Source organism: Crinia signifera, chromosome 1 (assembly GCF_055691185.1).
Source record: "Crinia signifera chromosome 1, ASM5569118v1, whole genome shotgun sequence".
Classification (NCBI taxonomy): domain Eukaryota; kingdom Metazoa; phylum Chordata; class Amphibia; order Anura; family Myobatrachidae; genus Crinia; species Crinia signifera.
This window is the reverse complement of record NC_139217.1, coordinates 264,991,418-265,009,113: the sequence shown is the minus strand read 5'-3', so window position 1 is coordinate 265,009,113 and position 17,696 is coordinate 264,991,418. Positions and strand designations below refer to the sequence as shown.

General features: G+C 43.0%; 1 protein-coding gene across 2 annotated transcripts; it reads right to left on the bottom strand.

Annotated features, from left to right (window-relative positions):
* Positions 1 to 4,121: 4,121 nt before the first annotated feature.
* On the bottom strand, positions 4,122 to 17,010 carry FAM174C (family with sequence similarity 174 member C). 2 transcript variants are annotated; one of them, XM_083182672.1, is made up of 5 exons: positions 16,854 to 17,010; positions 12,748 to 12,837; positions 7,052 to 7,290; positions 4,817 to 4,951; positions 4,122 to 4,698 (listed from the first exon to the last, which is right to left on the bottom strand). In XM_083182672.1, the coding sequence occupies exons 2-5, from the start codon at positions 12,751 to 12,753 to the stop codon at positions 4,695 to 4,697; spliced, it is 384 nt and encodes a 127-aa protein (XP_083038798.1). In that variant the 5' UTR covers positions 12,754 to 12,837; positions 16,854 to 17,010; the 3' UTR covers positions 4,122 to 4,694. The 2 variants fall into 2 exon arrangements, with proteins under 2 accessions (XP_083038798.1, XP_083038808.1); XM_083182682.1 differs by having other exon boundaries at positions 7,052 to 7,287.
* Positions 17,011 to 17,696: the final 686 nt, after the last annotated feature.

The window sequence follows — 17,696 nt, the reverse complement described above, 5'->3', positions numbered from 1 at the left end:
GCCCATCGTATGCCATCGCATACCACTAATTGGTTATGCGATGGGACCCAATTTTTGGGTCCCAAGACCCGCACTGTACAATTTTAATATTGCGTCGTATCCCATGCCATTACAATGGCATGCGATGCGCTATTTAATTGTACAGGCACCCTGATGGGTGATTGCTATGTTAAATGCACCCCCATTGTTAACACCACCCCCACTATCAACGCCAACCCGAAGCGTGGCGAACGCAGCGGTACAAGTCCTATGACCTTTTCATACCCCCACTATCCACGTCAGCGTGGAGTTGATTTTATATAGTGTGGCGAGCGCAGCGAGCCCGAAGCGTGGCGAGCAGACGCGGAATACATGTGAAGTAATCCGCGTCCGCTCACCACACTATATAAAATCAACTCCACGCCGACACATACCGCTCGCCGCGCTTCGGGTTGGCGTTCATAGTGGGGGTGGCGTTAACAATGGGGGTGCATTTAACATAGTAATCACCCATCAGGGTGCCTGTACAATTAAAAAAATCGTATCGAAACGATGGCGTTAGATGAAAATCGTGGGCACCGTGCTAGGAAACAAGTACCAATGTTAAGGTGCCCAAACACGTTACAATTATTGTATACAATATTGCATCTCATCCGATCTTGGTTTTGCGATGAGATCTAGTACAAATGTGCTGCACGTACTTTTTGTACTAGATCTCATCTCATCGCAAAACCAAGATCGGATGAGATGCGATAATTGTAACGTGTATGGGCACCTTAACTGTTGCCTTTATAATTTTTCTGGGAACTATTCATCTGGATATCAATTCCCATATAACATATCGTGGTCATGCATGTTTATAAATAAAAGTTATTTTTGGAATTATTTAATGAACGGTAAAACACACACAGCTTTTGGATTAGGATTTTTGTGTGAATACATTTTTACCTTTACTTAACGTATAGCTTTAGCTTTTTCCTAAATATTTACCTGAATCTATTAGACAAGAAATCAATCACAACATGCAAGCCACCTTATAGCCTAATCTATAGGAGACTCAGCAGAGCCAAAATAAAAAGGTTGGGTTCTCAGAAATGTTGAAAATACAGTACTTGTTTCCTAGCACGGCCACAATCGCATTGATCTTGTGCCCTTAATAGTGGTATGCGATGGCCCCCGACGCGATGGACCCGATTTCCCATTGAAATGCATTGAAAAGTAAAAAAAATCACGTCGGTCGCGTCGCATGCGGCTAAATAAGCATTAAATGGTCCCGACGCGATGCCCCCGATTTCCCATAGGGAACAATGTTAAATGGCTCAATTTACCCAAATCAACAGGGAACAATGTTAAATGGTCCAGAAACCCCCAAAAACACCCCAGAACAGTGAAATGGCCCCCCAAAATTAGTTAAATTTTTTTACCTGCGATGCCCCCGATTAGAATCGGTGTGGCCGTGCTAGGAAACAAGTACCGAAAATACAATTTTGCTTCCACTATAAAGTTGGATACACAATATAATATTAGCTTTCCAATCTGACTGATTGGAATGAAAATCTGGTCATTTCTGCCCATTTTCCAGCTTTTGGGAGCAAATGGTTGATTGGAAAGATAACCTTAGTGTATGGGGCTCAAGTCTCCGAGTGCTGCTGTCTGCTCTACAACCAGTGCGAAAATTTGCCACAAGGCACCAGGGAACTGTTTTCCTTTTTCAATTGAAAAGATCCACAAATACATACATATGTGCTCCCCAAACTCTTAACTTCACTCTAAAGCGGTGTACACACGGGGCCGATGTCAGCATAGATCCCTGGCAATACGGTCGCTGAGCGACCATATTGCCAGCGATTGGAGTATGCACCGGCGATAAATCGCTAGGTGCGCGCTCCCATTTTCAGCCCCTAATGGTCGCTGGTCGGAGGAGCTTACTTCCCCTGCCTCTTCTCCTGGCAGTGTGTCATTTTCATCAGCGACCATCTCTGGTCGCTAATGAAAACAGGACACTGAGCAATAGGATTGCTAGCAATATATTGCCAGCGATCATATTGCTCCGTGTGTACGCACCATTAGACTGCAGCTGGAGATAAATAGTTTGTAAGCATGCGAGCAGGGCCTTCCTACTATTTTGACTGTCTAACTACCCAGTTTGTTTTATCACCATTTCCAAATGTAAATCACTACATAAGAAATGGTTGATAAGTTAAATATGAAAGCAACATCATTGACACTGGTGTGAGGAGTCAGCATTCTGGCCCTTATTATTGGCCCTGTAGATGTAGGATGTTAAGATGCACTATAGTGTGTTTAACTAGATTTTGATATGTAATCACAAATGTGTTCATGTTCAATGTATAATAAAAACTTACCTTAGGAGATAGGTCATATCCACAGACAGACATCACAATCAAAATAAATGTGATACACAGAACTTGATCCATCTAGTTAGCACCTTAAAGATAGCTTACACTCAAGGTGACTGTCTATGCCAGGGGTGGGGAACCTCCGGCCCGCCCGTTCAGCTGCATATTTTATTGTTTAACAGCCGCCCGCCCGCCCGGCTATATTACTGCAGTAATATAGCTGGGCGGGCGGCTGATTAATCAGTAATATAGGCGGGCGGTGGGCTGATTAAGCTTGATTCAGCCTCCCGCCCATCACCCTATATTACGGATTAATCGCAGCCGCCCGCCAAGCAAGAATCCAATTCCTATCTAATCCGCCCGCCCACATGGATGACCGCTGCGGGGAGATGTTGAGAACCAGTGCCCGCCAATCACAGTGGCTGTGGATGTGATGCGTCCACACTGATTAGCGGGCGTGATGCGGGCGGTAGGGAGTGGTCGCATGGATCAGTGCATGGGCGAGAGCCGCGGGAGCATCCTACAACAGCCGCAGCAGCAGCAGCAGCCATCACGCTGTTCTGCCACAACTAAAACTGTTAAAGGTAAATGCTGCTCCTCTCACCCTCCCTTCCCCAGTGACTGACAGATCCAGGGGTTGTCATTTACCCCTGGCTTCACACCCAAACAGGTTTATGTGATTATGTCTGATTATCATAATCAGAGATAATCACATAAACCTGTTTGGGGGTGACACTGCCACTTTTTCCACTTTTTATGAGTAAATGCAACCCCTGGATTAATGCTGTGATTTAATTAGCCAGCCCTGGTGTCTCTGGCCAAATGTATATGCCGCTGCCCTGTGTATAATGCCCACATGTATATGCCGCTGCCCGTGTGTATAACGCCCACGCGTATATGCCGCTGCCCGTGTGTATAATGCCCACGCGTATATGCCGCTGCCCGTGTGTATAATGCCCACGCGTATAATGCCCACACGTATATGCCGCTGCCCATGTGTATAATGCCCACGTGTATATGCCGCTGCCAGTGTTTATAATGCCCACATGTATATGCCGCTGCCCTGTGTATAATGCCCATGTGTATATGCCGCTGCCAGTGTGTATAATGCCCACATGTATATGCCACTGCCCGTGTGTATAATGTCCCCGTGTATATGCCGCTGCCCTGTGTATAATGCCCACATGTATTTTTAAGTTGATAATTTTTATATGGCCCCTGACCGGTTTTCAAATTTTCCAAATGACCCTCGGTAGAAAAAAGGTTCCCCACCCCTGGTCTATGCCCAGCTGAGTGCCACCAAAAAAGGCTGTTTATGATGCAAGTAATTTACATGGTGAGCCTAGCCAGCTAATGCATCTCACATTGAATGCAAAGACTAATGTTTTTCTTGCAGGGTACCTATGAATCCTCTGTAGACTCGAACCTCTAGTTCAGGAGGTGTGGGTTTGTGTAGCTAGTGTCCTGGTTGGAATAGAAATTAGCAGCAAGAATAACAAACGGTACAATGTCCTTAATAATGGTAGTCAGTAATGCAATACATTATGCTCAAACAAGTTTTTTTTTTTTTTTTTACATTATTCTATTAGACAGATATAACAGTTTGCGTTATAGTGGAATAGGGAAACAAATAAAATAAATCCAATATCAGTGCCACACTTCAAAATAAATACTTTTATACTATAGCCATCAGCTAAAGCATGCTTTACAAATGGAAGTACTGATCAAATTTAGCCCACATAACCAAAAATAAGCATTACAATTAACTAAGGGTCCAATAGATTTTCAGATTAGAGGGAATGTTTTATTCATGTATAAAAAGGCACAGTGGAAAAAAAAATAAACATTTGTTACAAAAACATCCTGTACCAGCTAGAAAAGTATCAGCACATTGTGAGGAAGAGACTCCTGCTATGCGGAACTCATTGGCAGCAAAATGATGTCATTACCTGGTTCTACCAACAGAACTCAGAACATACATATTGTTGGTTGGTCATGTAAAACCGATGCAGTTAATAAACCATTAATTGGTGTAAGGTAAAGTTGATAAAAGTTACACATACTGTATTCCTCGGTGTGAAAATGGAATGTACATTTTGTGCGAATGGCAGAGAACCCAGTTACTTTCTTTGTAAAGCCTGTTGTGTAAAATTCCTCTCAGTAGTATATACATGTTAAGCCCCAAAGCATGGCAGGTTGGTCTTCTGCAGTAGAGCAGATTCTGGACAGTATGAATGATGGCGCCAACACTTGTATCCCCTCAAAACACAGGGCCTGTAGGAATCAGGTCTGTCATCACAAGGACAGAAAGTTGGGCTTCATTGCAGTTAGTGAACGAAGACATACAATTTCTAATCACCTGTGAAAAGAAAGTAAACAGTATCACAATTAGAAAAGAGGACAAAAAAAAATAGGAACCATCAGAGACAAAGTAGTAAGATATGGTAATGAACTCGAGTTTTTTTTACTATTCTCACCTTCTTATACTTCTGGATTCAAAAATTTTCTCTTCAAAAATTTTCTCTTCATCGCTGTCTAGAGATGCCATTTCCATGTTTTCATCATAGTTTGAAAGAAGCCCATATTTCTTCCTCTGCGGCTTTTTTTTTAAACTAAAAGTTATAGAAAACTGGTTAGGTTTATGTAGAAGAAAGGGGACTGACAAGACTGCAGAATTACAGTACAGTCTTGACATAAGACATTGGGCCTGGTTTCGAATTTGCATGCAAAGCAAATAAAAAGCAAGCAAATGGGCAAAACCATGCAGCGCTGTGCAGGTATAACATTTTCAGAGAGATCTATATTTGTAATCTACCGGTATATTGCAAAGGAAAAATAAAGCAGTCTAACATTTGTGGGGCACATGCAAAGGCAGCCAGTATATACCAGTCACAGAAAAAAAAAGGAAGGCATTACCCATGCATGGCAACATGGTTTGTAACTTTTTTTTTACTCAACATACTGTTGCAAATTTGCTAAATACACAAACATATCACTATAAAAAAACTCAGACAGTCAACCGTTTCATGCAGTGGACTATTTGCTACAAAGCAACACTACATGATTAGTTCACAAAACTACCTTTGATTTTTTTTTTTTTTCATTATTTTTCCTTGTCAGTACAATACGCAAAAAGCTTGAAAATATATTTTTTACATTTAAAAAACAAACAAACAAACAAACAAACACAAAACAGACATGCAATGAAGGGTTAACCCCTTCCCGACATTTGACGTACATTTACGTCATGGTCGGGATGTACTTCCCGACACATGACGTAAATGTACGTCATGACTTTAAAGTGGCACCGCGTCTAGAGACGCGGTGACAGAGGGACGATGTCTGCTGTCCCTGACAGCAGACATCTTCCCTCATTGCCCAGGGGGGGCAGCGATGCCCCCCCCGATCGGCGATCGTTGCAATTGGCTGTTCAAATGTGAACAGCCAATTGCAGCGTTTACTGTGTTATGTATATAATTTTGACTCTGCTGCCCCCTAGTGTCCAAAAAAAATAAAAGAAAGTTGAAATAATGAATGAAACATAAAGTTTACATATGGTCTATGTTAGTTATGAACTATTTTGAGTGGTATGATTGTCTCACAAGCAGAAAATTTAACATTTTGCAAATTGCAAAATGTTCAATTTTTTTACGACAGAAAATTTAACATTTTGCAAATTGCAAAATGTTCAATTTTTTTACGACATTTTGGTATTTTTCACACAAAAAAAAAAAAAAAAACACTGTATCGACCAAAATTTACCACTAACTTAAAGTACAATGTGTCACGAGAAAACAATCTCAAAATCACTGGGATAAGTAAAAGCAAAAAAAAGTTATCCCCACTTAAGTGATACATGTCAGATTTGAAAAAAAGGCAAAAACAGGCTGCGTCGGTAAGGGGTTAAATATTTAGCACCTAGGTGCTTTGGTGTCTACTACAAGAGGATCCACCCCTCTCCCTTAACCATCGGGCTCATGCGACGTATATGCCAACTCATTTTGGGTGAGATGTACACGTGTGTAGTGTAGTTGGTCCTGACTATGGAGATGTTTTTTTCTTCTTGTTTTATTGACTAAATGTTTTGGAATTCTGTAAATTAAAAAAAAAAAAAACTGTTTTGGAGTGAACTCTGTGAGTATTGCCTTCTCTATGTGGATGGGAGACTGGTACTAAAGAAACCTTTACGTGAATGTAGGGATTGAACCCAAGGTCAGTACAAGTCCATATGTGAGCCTTTTTGTGGGAGAAGACTTTCTGAAGTTTACAGATACCTTTATGTGAAAATAGGGCTTGTCCCTAAGGTGTACTATATAGGACCCCCTGTATTGGATGAAGTGTATCTGAAAACAAAGAAACCTTTGATGTGCACATAGGGACCAATATGAAGGTCAGTGTGGCAACTAGGTGTGACTCTGGAGAAAGCACTTGATTTTGGTCACCTACTTTGAGGCAGCGCCCCTTGGATCATGCAAATTGTTTTGTGAAGTATTGTTTAGGGATTGGTAACCCTTTTGTGCATTCTGGGCTGCAGTTTATAGTGACAGCTTGAATTGGACATCGACAGAATAGGTTAGGAAACATATATATATATATATATGGAGTTTGAAGACTGAAAGACCCAGATGATTTTAGAGAAAATGCAAGGCATGACACCTACATATTAAGAAAGAGTAAAAAAAAAAGGCCAGGATAAGACCCTTGTCTCTTACGTGCAAGTCCGGACAATAAAATAGAGTACGGCCAACAAGCTGATGCCAATTAGTACATAGAAGGCTCTCTGCATCATTTCAAAGTTATTCCAGAAGGAGGGCTTGACACGACTAGTAACAAATGAGGTAGAAGTCTGAGGTGATACTGTGGATGTGATGTGTGTAGTATTTTCATCCCCTTTTGTACTCTCAAAAAGAGAAAGGATGACCATCAGAAAGTATGCATAGCTCCACGTCTGCTGCAATATAAAAAAATAATAATTCACATTTCATTATCAAAACATACCCCACATCATTTCAAAATCTGCAGACAGGAAACACAAGGCTAAGGGAGGAGACCATTAGTTTTGAGGTTCTGACACAAATAAAACACGGGTTAACTGGCTGGAAAACATCGCTCAAGGTAATACAACAATTATTAGCAATATCATGCCCAACTCAATTTCTCAACACCCCCCCTCAAGTATTACCAATTGTTCAAATAGCTGCGTTTGTGCACAAAGTTACAACAGAATATGGAACACATGCTCATTTCGCTCATGACTGACAGCACTACAATATTGAGCAAGGTTTTCCTTCTTGTAATAAACCATAGGAACAAGTTGCTAATCGATCAGATTGCATTAAGTAGTAGGTTATTAGGTGAGACACTGGCCCTGACCGGTGATTAACTAGATTTATCCAGCATGCTGGATATTAATCGCCGGCGATAGGCCTCATAACTTACTTTGAGTCAGGGTAAAATAAGGGGATTTTTGTAAGAACTTACCGTTCAAATCCCTTTTGCTGAATCCATCCTGGTGACACAGCTCAACCAGGGGATGTAGGAGTGTCCGAAGGAGCCAGGCACCTATGCTAAAACTTTGAGAGAGACAGGATCCTCCCTTCTGCATCCCAGCATTCCTCAGTTCAACTTCCAGAGCACACTAGGATTAGGGAAGGCCATCGTTGCCATTGATGGCAATTCTGCAACTGGCCATCAATAGTGCTAAACTATGCTATGGATGACCATCGATATTTTTACATATCGATGGTCATCCATTGTGTTTGTTTGATTGGCTTGTGGGCCAATTAAAACACGGGGGCGGGGCTATGCTCCGTGTCCCGGCACTTAAAAAAGAAGAAAAAAACAAAACATTGTTTTGCTATTCCATCGATGGAGGGAAACCATCTTGTTCTCCACCATTGATGGCTAAAGTATTCGACATCGGCTATGAACCATCGATGATTTTAAATCATCGATGGTCGATGGCCATCCCTAACTAGGATACATTAACTCAGTACAACGCGTGAACATATTAATATGCACAATCACATAACATGACAACACATGAAACGGTATAAACTTACTGAGCGTAAGGGAGGGATCGCTGTGTCACCAGGATGGATTCAGAGAAAGGAATTCGAACAGTAAGTTCTTACAAAAATCCCCTTTTCTCCTTCATCCATCCTAGTGACACAGCTCAACCATGAGACGTTTAAGAGCCGGTCCTTTGAGAGGGTACGCTCAGGCCCGCAGTTCTCATCACTGCTGGCTCAAATGAAGCGTCCTCCGACACAAACTCATGGAACCTGTACAATTTGGTGAAAGTGTGAACAGAGGATCAGGTGGCAGCCCTGCATACTCCGCCGTAGCCCCATGACGCACTGCCCAAGAGGAAACAAGTAACCGACCTGGTGATATGAGCATTAATTCTGGAGGGCACTGGTCTGCCAACTTTAGTGTAGGCAAAAGCAATAACCAGAATTTGAATGAGTCGTATATGGCGCAATGCAGCCCTAATGTTACAGTTCTTAAGGTGTCTCCAACACTTAATTACTGTACAAAGAAGAAAAAATGTAACTTTCATACAATGAGGCGCAGAGTATACGTCTAAGGATTTGTAAGTTGTAATCCTACAGTCTCTTTGGTGATGTTGGGGTCCAGTCAAGATGGTTAGTTTCAAATGATGGTAAAAGTCCATGATCAATGAAAGACAATAAAATTTCTTAGAATGTGTGTGCTTATTTTTCTTTAATCTTTTTTTTCCAAACTACATGTGCTCCTTAATAAAGTGAAGTGAAATAAATTGTGCGTACCAGACTCACGTTTATGTAAGTTGATACGAAACTGATAAAGGTATATTTAGTGATATTCTAAAGTATCCTATTCTCAATTATAGAGTGCAACCGTGTCTTCTTTGGTGAACTCTGAAAGAGAAAAAATACAAGACGAGTAGATTCGTGATACACAATGTGTTATTAGTATGTGAGGAGCTGGAATTTCCGCAGCATACCTCACTCACCAAAAGCACAGGTTTGAAAAGAAACCTTGATAGGTGGATCACCCGACACACAAGTGTGAGTTGGGGTACGTCCATTCTTTTTTGCTCTATAGACATTGTAAAACTTATTTTAGGGAGACTGAGGTATACCATATTTTTTTTGAAAACCTCCCCCCTGTAATTAAAGGTTAAATCATCTGACATATGGTGTATTAATCTTTTACCGAGAACACTTGGAAGACTGAATTATAGTGGGACACGTGAAGACGGGACACATAGGGAAACCTTTACGAGTTTGAACACCACAAAAATCACCGTGAGTTGGGGTACGCCCTTATTATACCTTTATGCACTTATCACACCTGTGCTTTTGGTGAGTAAGGTACACTGCGTAAATTCCAGCTACTCACATACTAATAACACATTGTGTATCACGAATCTACACGTCTTGTACTTTTTCTCTTTCCGAGTTCACCAAAGAAGACACAGTTGCACTCTATAATTGAGAATAGGATACTTCAGAATATCACTAAATATACCTTTATGAGTTTTGTATCAACTTACATAAATGTGCGTCTGGTATGCACAATTTATTTCACTTCATTAAGGAGCACATGTAGTTTAAAAAAAAAAAAAAAAAGGATTGAAGACTGAAAGGAAGGGAAACAGCAGGATAGATTTACTAAGCTAATTTTTCATCCATTTCAAAATCAATCTAAACCAATGTGATTACAGGGCTAACACATACATTTACTAACATTAGAAATTACAATAAGCCAGTACTATATGTGTTACAGCATATATGCAGATAGATTTTCACAGATATGAAAACAAATTACATCCATGGAAATAAAAAAATAAATAAATTGTAACCTTTGATATATATACGATTTTATTTGTTCAACAAAGCCATGTTTACGCTCAAAACATGAGATTAGCTTCAGTGACTTTCTAAACCGGTTAATGTGATTAAAGCTGCACTACTACCTACAGACGTAACAAAGCCACAGTCAGGGATTCCAGCTTATCTGCTCATATACATGCGCAGCAAGCTTTTTTGAATCAATAGGGAAATAAATCCTATAAGTAAAGGTGCGTACACACGGTACAAATGATGTTCCATACGATGCCATATACTATTTGCCAGGAACGTCCCGGTGGTCAAAAGATTTGTGCTTAAAATAACATACGATGTGCATACGATATGATGTCACAGCTATTTAACACTATACTAGCCAGAATTGAGTTGCATGTTCATCTGAGCAGCTCCCACACATACGACCTGCGGAAGCGTGCATCATACGGTACACTATAGTGCACCATCTAGCATGCTATTCAAAACTAGATGGTACGACTTACACATTGCAAAATGCAGGGTCGAATTGGGACTTTGAAACTGTTCAGGCCCGGTGAGATTTTGGGATGTTCACATACCCTCGTCATCTGGGGGCACAGTGGGGAGTTATCGGGGGCGGGAGAGGACGCAGCTCTTATGGTGTGTACACACGGTCTGATTTCCTTTCCGATGTTGACAATATAGTCAACATCGGAACGGCATCGGATCGGAATCGGATGCAGATCGCAAGGGTTTTAATTGCGATCCCGATGCGCGTTCACGTATCGGAAGCCAGAAAGTCTTGGCTGCCTTGTCTATATAGTGCAGATCTGCACTATATAGTCAAGATTGGATGCAAAATCGGATGTGCCTTAAGATCCTATCCACAATCCGATCTGATCGTGGATAGGATCTTAAGGCACATCTGACCGTGTGTACACACCATTAGAGCTGGCGCTGCCTCCGCCATAGTGTGAACCGGAAACCGGTTGCTCGACCTGTTTAACCCGTTCAAACCGCACAGCAATGAACCAGTAAGAACTCTGCTTTATTAACAGTTCTTATTGCTACCCATTTCACACCCCGTTATTCTCAGTTTCCATCAATGAGGAATGCCACACCCAACGTGAATGAAAATATTAAAACGTATGTAGTAATGTAGCTTTAGGTTGGACAGTTAAGGGCAGGAGAACACGGAAATTGGAGATTCTGCAGGCCTGGTTGAGTTTTAGAGCAAAAAGGTTAACATGGTGGAAGAGAGATTGTATATCATTCAATATCCAATTCAGAGATGTATGCAAAACGCATTTCCACCTGCAAATTTGTACTTGAAATGATGTTAAAATACACCTAGATTAATATTGAGATGACAACCAGATGCTTTGCAAATTCCAGAGTCTATGTACAATCACACGTAGACGCTGACCCGACACCCGCTCTGAAACATCAACTCGCGGCCGCGGCATCTTCCGGTACTCTGCCCCAAAACTGGACGCCATCTCCACCCCGCATGAGACGGAGGTACACAGAATTGGAGGAGAGTCAGGGTAATATAGGGACAGTAAGCTGGAAACATCCAATTTAAAAAATAAAAAAAAAAAAATCGCACAAGTATTCCCCAAAAGGGTGTAAACATTACAAATATTAACCCTTTTTATTCCACAGGTACCACTCAAGTTTATCACCCCTCCCCCTTCCCAATTTCATATGTATTTCTTTCACTAACTTATTTTGCACCAAGCGCTCCTTAAAAATCCTTTTGCTAATCTATATTCTTATCACATGTACATGCGCACACAGACATTCTAGGGTTAATTTGGTAAGGAGCCAATTCGCCTACCAGTATATTTTTGGATTGTGGGAGAAAACCGGAGTACCTGGAGGAAACCCATGCAAGCATGGGGAGAATATATAAACTCTGCACAGTTAGGGCCACGGTGGGAATAGAGCCCATGACCTCAGCGCTGTGAGGCAGTAATGCTAACCATTACAGCAGGCATGTCCAACCTGCGGCCCTCCAGATGTGCTAAAACTACACATCCCAGCATGCATTGCCATCATTCTAGCATTCCCTAATAGCCAAATTGTGGCAAGGCATGCTGGGATGTGTAGTTTTAGCACATCTGGAGGGCTGTAGGTTGGACATGCCTGCATTACACAATCCGTACTGTCTAACTTAAAAGCTGGAACCAGATGTTAAACAAAAATGAAAAATGCTACCCAGGGTTAGATCCCATTTCCAAGCATCTGCTGCGGACATGGTAACTACTTGCTTTTGTCAGCAAAGAGGTCGTCAATGTACTGTATTAGAAGTCCCCAATATTAGCCACGCACCCAATACACTCTCCTAGCTCCTGCATCACTGAGAAATATTCTGCTTTTTATTTTTAAATTCTGAAATTCTAGTTGCAATTAATTGGTAATGGACAGTAAAATTAACCTGTTTCATATGAAAATTCTCAAAAGGTTTTTAGCATTGTATCTATAGTTGATGCCCAGTGTCCAAACAGCTGTTTTACACAATATGCAACAGTTATGTGAAGATTCCACCACATGAACATTATAATCTGCATCCTACAAAAATCATATATACAAACCTCCATTTTTTACTTCAGGCTCTTTGGTCTGGTTGTGCTCTAGGGTTTTCTTTTGGTCACAGCAAGTATAAGTTCTTGCACCTCAATTCACTGTTAAGAGATAAAAGCCAAGCGTATAACAAACATAAGTTCTTGAAAGTGAACAATTAAACAATGTCTTCCCAAAAGAGGTATACTATGTTGGACTTATGCACTATGGGAGAGATGGACAAAACATTGGAGAGTGATAAAAAGTGAAAAAAGAAACTGCCAAACAATGGAGCAGATGTATTATAGTGCCAATATAATACTTCCTGCTTTGCCTCATTAAAGAGGGGTAGCAGGAAGGGACATCGACAAGATGTATTAACATCTTGTCCCTCAAAGCAGGGGAGTGCAACCCCCCACCCCCACCCCCACCCCTCTGGCGATGTCCCCACCTGGAGACAGTGCATCAGTTCTGCCTGCTTGGCCAGCTCACTATGCATGTGCGAGACCTCGCTATGATTGCGAGATCTTGAGCGCAGCTTGGAGACAGCAGCAGGGCTAGCATTTTCCCTGCAGTAGGAATAGAACATCGCCAGCCCTGGGCTGGCAAAACGGCCGGGCCGGCTTTACAGGTGATGTATGCCTAGGAGGCTGTTCATCGCCTGTGCCGCTAATTGCTGGGGGGGATTAACAGCGAGCTGTCCCTAGTGCACGTTAGATACGCAGATAATATATATTTTTAAAAAACATCACACACACACACACACACTTTAACTAGCGTTTAGTGCAGCGTATGCACTTAATGCATCTACCCGAATGTTCCTAAATCCCACGTCACAGCATGGGTGTGAAAAATGACAGTGAATAGATGATTGTTTGGTACTTTGGGGTCTATGTACTAAAGGTGCATACACAGGCTGAGATATGTACTTTAGATTTTTCGCCTCACACCTCGCGTCTGAGCCGTATTCTGTAATATTGCGGGTCGCGCGCTGCTGCCCAACGCCCCCCAGGACACAGCTTTGGCTCCCCTGCTGCCCGCCGCTTACAGTACAAAGTCAGGATACAGGGACTGTAGAGCCCAGCACTACCCGGAAGTGCGGATTCGGGGAGAGCTGGCGTGCAGTGCTCACACCCAGCAACTAGCACGTAACACTTGTGTGCACCCCTGGGCAACAAGCATGCAACTCCCCTGGGCAACGAGCATGTAACCACTGACATTGAGCAAGAAACTCCTGGCAATAAGCATATAGGTAAGCAGCAGTTATGTGGCATAATATGTAGTGGGCAGTAAGTTGTGGGTAATCCTGGTGCAGTGTGTCTAAGGGGCTCTACTTTGCAAAGTATGTGGTGTAATGTGAATGGATACTAATATGTGGCAACTCCCCTTCCCCACACAATACATTTTTGGTGCGCATTGTCCCTATTTTTTGTTTGTGTATGTGTGGAGAGGGGCTGTATCAATTCTATTTTTGGCACCAAATTGTTAAGTTATCTAACTTCTGCTACTGGGCACATTGTATGTATGTATGTATGTATGTATGTATGTATGTATGTATGTAGAGTAGCCAAGGCCCACCTGTACAATAAAGATTATTGTACAGCACGATGTGACGTAATAACGTCACACCGCACCAGTGAATATAGGAGCCGCCAGCCTGAGGTGAAGTTAGTAGCATAAGACTGCAATGCTGAGAAGAAATGAGGAAGGTACGTCAGCAGTGAGAGATTGGCAGAAGAGGCTAGGGCAGGGGTTCCCAAACTTTTTTGAATCATGGCACCCTAGAGCATCAAAATATTTTCAAGGCACCCCTAGGCCAAATGCTTCTTATCAAGAAATTCAGAAAAAAATATTAAATTAAGTGCATTGTGTTTATATGTCACAGTTATCTGGTGAGGGACAGGATTTGCTTCTGTTTGTGCACATATATTATGATTGGCAGCCACAAACACTGGTTTTGCCTGGTACATTGACCAGAAATAATATGAATTGATCTTGATCCACCAACCCAAGGCACCCCTGCAAGTGTCCTGAGGCACCCCAGGGTGCATAGGCACACAGTATTGGAACCACTGGGCTAGGGGCTTGTTTTCGGAGAAGGCTGCAACAATTTTGCCTGCTGATTTTGGGTGACATCGCAGGCTCAGCAAGGCTGTAACCAATGGCACAGGTAGGGGGTATTGCGTATCATTAAAATTATGTTGCACGTACGCTGTACCACCTCTTGCCTCCCCCTCTGCAAACATTAAGATTTTTTTGTAAAAAATCAAATTGATGGTGCCATCTGTGAGCTGCCGACTAGCAGGGTACGACCAAACTATTTTGTGTAACAATAGGTGTGTGTGTGTGGGGGGGGGGGGGGGGGGGGGGATAGTGGTACAGTATGTGGAGGTATGAACTATCCATGTTGGCATGGCGTTAACTTCGTTTATTTTACTTAGTTTGTGGCGAGCGTAACCCGGAAGTAACGCGGCGCCATGCTGGCGCCGTGAAAGTAAAGAAGTACCGACAATTCAATAGATTTTTCAGACTCCTTGAATCACTGACTGAGATTAGAAAAGTCATCAGCCTGATGGTCAGCAACATGGAGTCGCGACCCCATGCTGAGGAGGTCAGGACCCACAGTTTGAGAACCGCTGTCATATGCAATTCTGCCAGCTTGGAAGCTGTTATGTGGTTTAAGAGGGAATCACATGCAACTTCTTCACGCTGAGAAGTCACACAGGTGAATGGGGGTCCTTTAATTAGATTAGTTAGGAATACTGCAAAGTGCCTGATCACAGATTTCAGGGATTTAAAATGCACCTTCTCTTACACAGCAGGCTACACAGCAGGCTTGCCATTTTTAAAAGACACAATGGTAATTGTTTAGTTTCACAGCGCCCAATATATCGGATGCGATATCGGCCGATATATCAGCCAATCCGATGTGATTTTTTACCTGTTCATAACCCCACTATCCACTTTGCATGGAGTTGATTTTATATAGCATGGCGAGTGTAGCGAGCCCCATGGATTACTGCGCTTGCCACACTATATAAAATCAACTCCATGCGTAGTGGATAGTGGGGTTATGAACAGGTAAAAAAATAAATCGGATCGGTCAATATATCGGGCGCCGTGAAACTAAACAAGTGCAGAGACAATTGTCTTATTAAATCCTGATTAAAGCTCTTAAATTAAACATAAAAAAAACCTTAAAGTTACACTATTCTTGGGTGTCGGATGATGCTCCAACAGTCAGGATTCCAATGGTCAGTACACCAACATCAGAATCCCACTGTTAAATGCCCAGCAGTCAGGATCCCGACTGACAGGAGATATTCTTCCCTCCTGGAGGCCCATGACCCTACAGCTTGTCGAATCTTGCGAGGCCACAAGGGGCAGCTTAGCACTTGCCCCTCTGTCAGAGTACTGGCGTTCAGGATTCTAATGTTGGTTTACTGACCATCGGAATCCCGACTATGGCCCAGATGTATCAAGCTTCAAAAGTGATAAAATGGAGAGTGATAAACAGCCAGCCAATAAGCTCCAAACTGTCATGTTAAAGGCTGGGTTTGAAAAATGACAGGCAGGAGCGGATTGGCTGGTTGTTTATCACTCTTTACTTTATCCCTTTTTGAAGCTCGATACATCTGGCCCTTAGGGAGCGTCATACCACACCCACTATTATCTGTTCTAAATATTATCCACAATGAAACCTAGTAGATTATCACTCACTTACACATACATGCCTTGCTATTGGTGTAAATTTCGGGCCAGAGAGACCCACAAGTACCATTATTTCCTGCTCAGTAATAGCAAAGATACTGTAGGAGAACTATGCACTGCAGCGAGCAGGTTTAGCAGCACAGGATGCACCTGCCAGTGGCCAGTTTGCGCTTGGTGCCCTCCGCCAGCAGGGGGTGATCTTATACGTCTGTTGTACTGCATTTCTCCTAGTTTTAGAAGGGTCGATATACAGACGCCGCGCAAAGTCACGTTCTACCGTACACAGCGGCAATCCTACTACCTGACACTGTACCACTGCTGAGTACTCGTAGCAACCGGCACCGGAGAGGAAAGGTGCACCAGCAAGGGGCACGTCCAGCACATCGCGGCACCCCCATTGCCGCTGCTACAGGCAGCTCACACTCACCGGCGGCGGCTATTCCCGAGCTGCTACCGCTGCACCGTACACACTATACAGCGATGCCTCTGACGATGCTCCAGCAACCACTTCCCGCTCCACCCCCTCTCTCTGTAAGGCTGTCACCGGCCACGTCAACAACATAACGCCCCCTCGAGGTCATGTGATACTGGGATCATGTGGTGATCATGTGACCATAACAGAGGGTTCGAGCCAATCAGAACTAGCAGTGGGCCCTGTTGCCTAGTAGCTACAGCAACCATAGAGAGGGAGAGGGAGGGAAGCAGAGAGAAAGTCAGACAGCCTCCAACGAACCTAGGAAGTTTCCCTGACACACACACAGCAGCCAGGGGAGGCATATCTTTTGGGAATTACAAAAAACAAGCCACCATCGGTACACCATCGAATGATTAGTATTCGATTATGACAAACATCGGAAGGTCACCATTAAATGGCAAACAACACTAACATCGAAATAAAAACATCGATGTTTCTGAAACATCGACCATCGATGTCCATCCCTAGTTCCATCTAGGAACGCTCATCATTAAGGGCGGGATGTTATAACATCCGCGGCCCCCCCTTCGCCGGACATCGCATTTTTAATAACGGCATATGCTGTAACATATGCCGTTATTAACGCAAGGGACAGCTCTTGCGGTAAGAGCTGTCCCTTGCGATGCGGTGCCGGTGCTGGACTTCCGGGTCTGTGACCCGGGAGTCCATCTGCGCATGCGCAGACCCCGGCGCCGGCCGCAGGGCACGCTGGGAGGGATCCGTGACGGATCCCTCAAACAGCGCTGCGGTAAGAAGCCCATAGGCTTCTGCAGGGATTCGCCAGCTTTTGCTGGC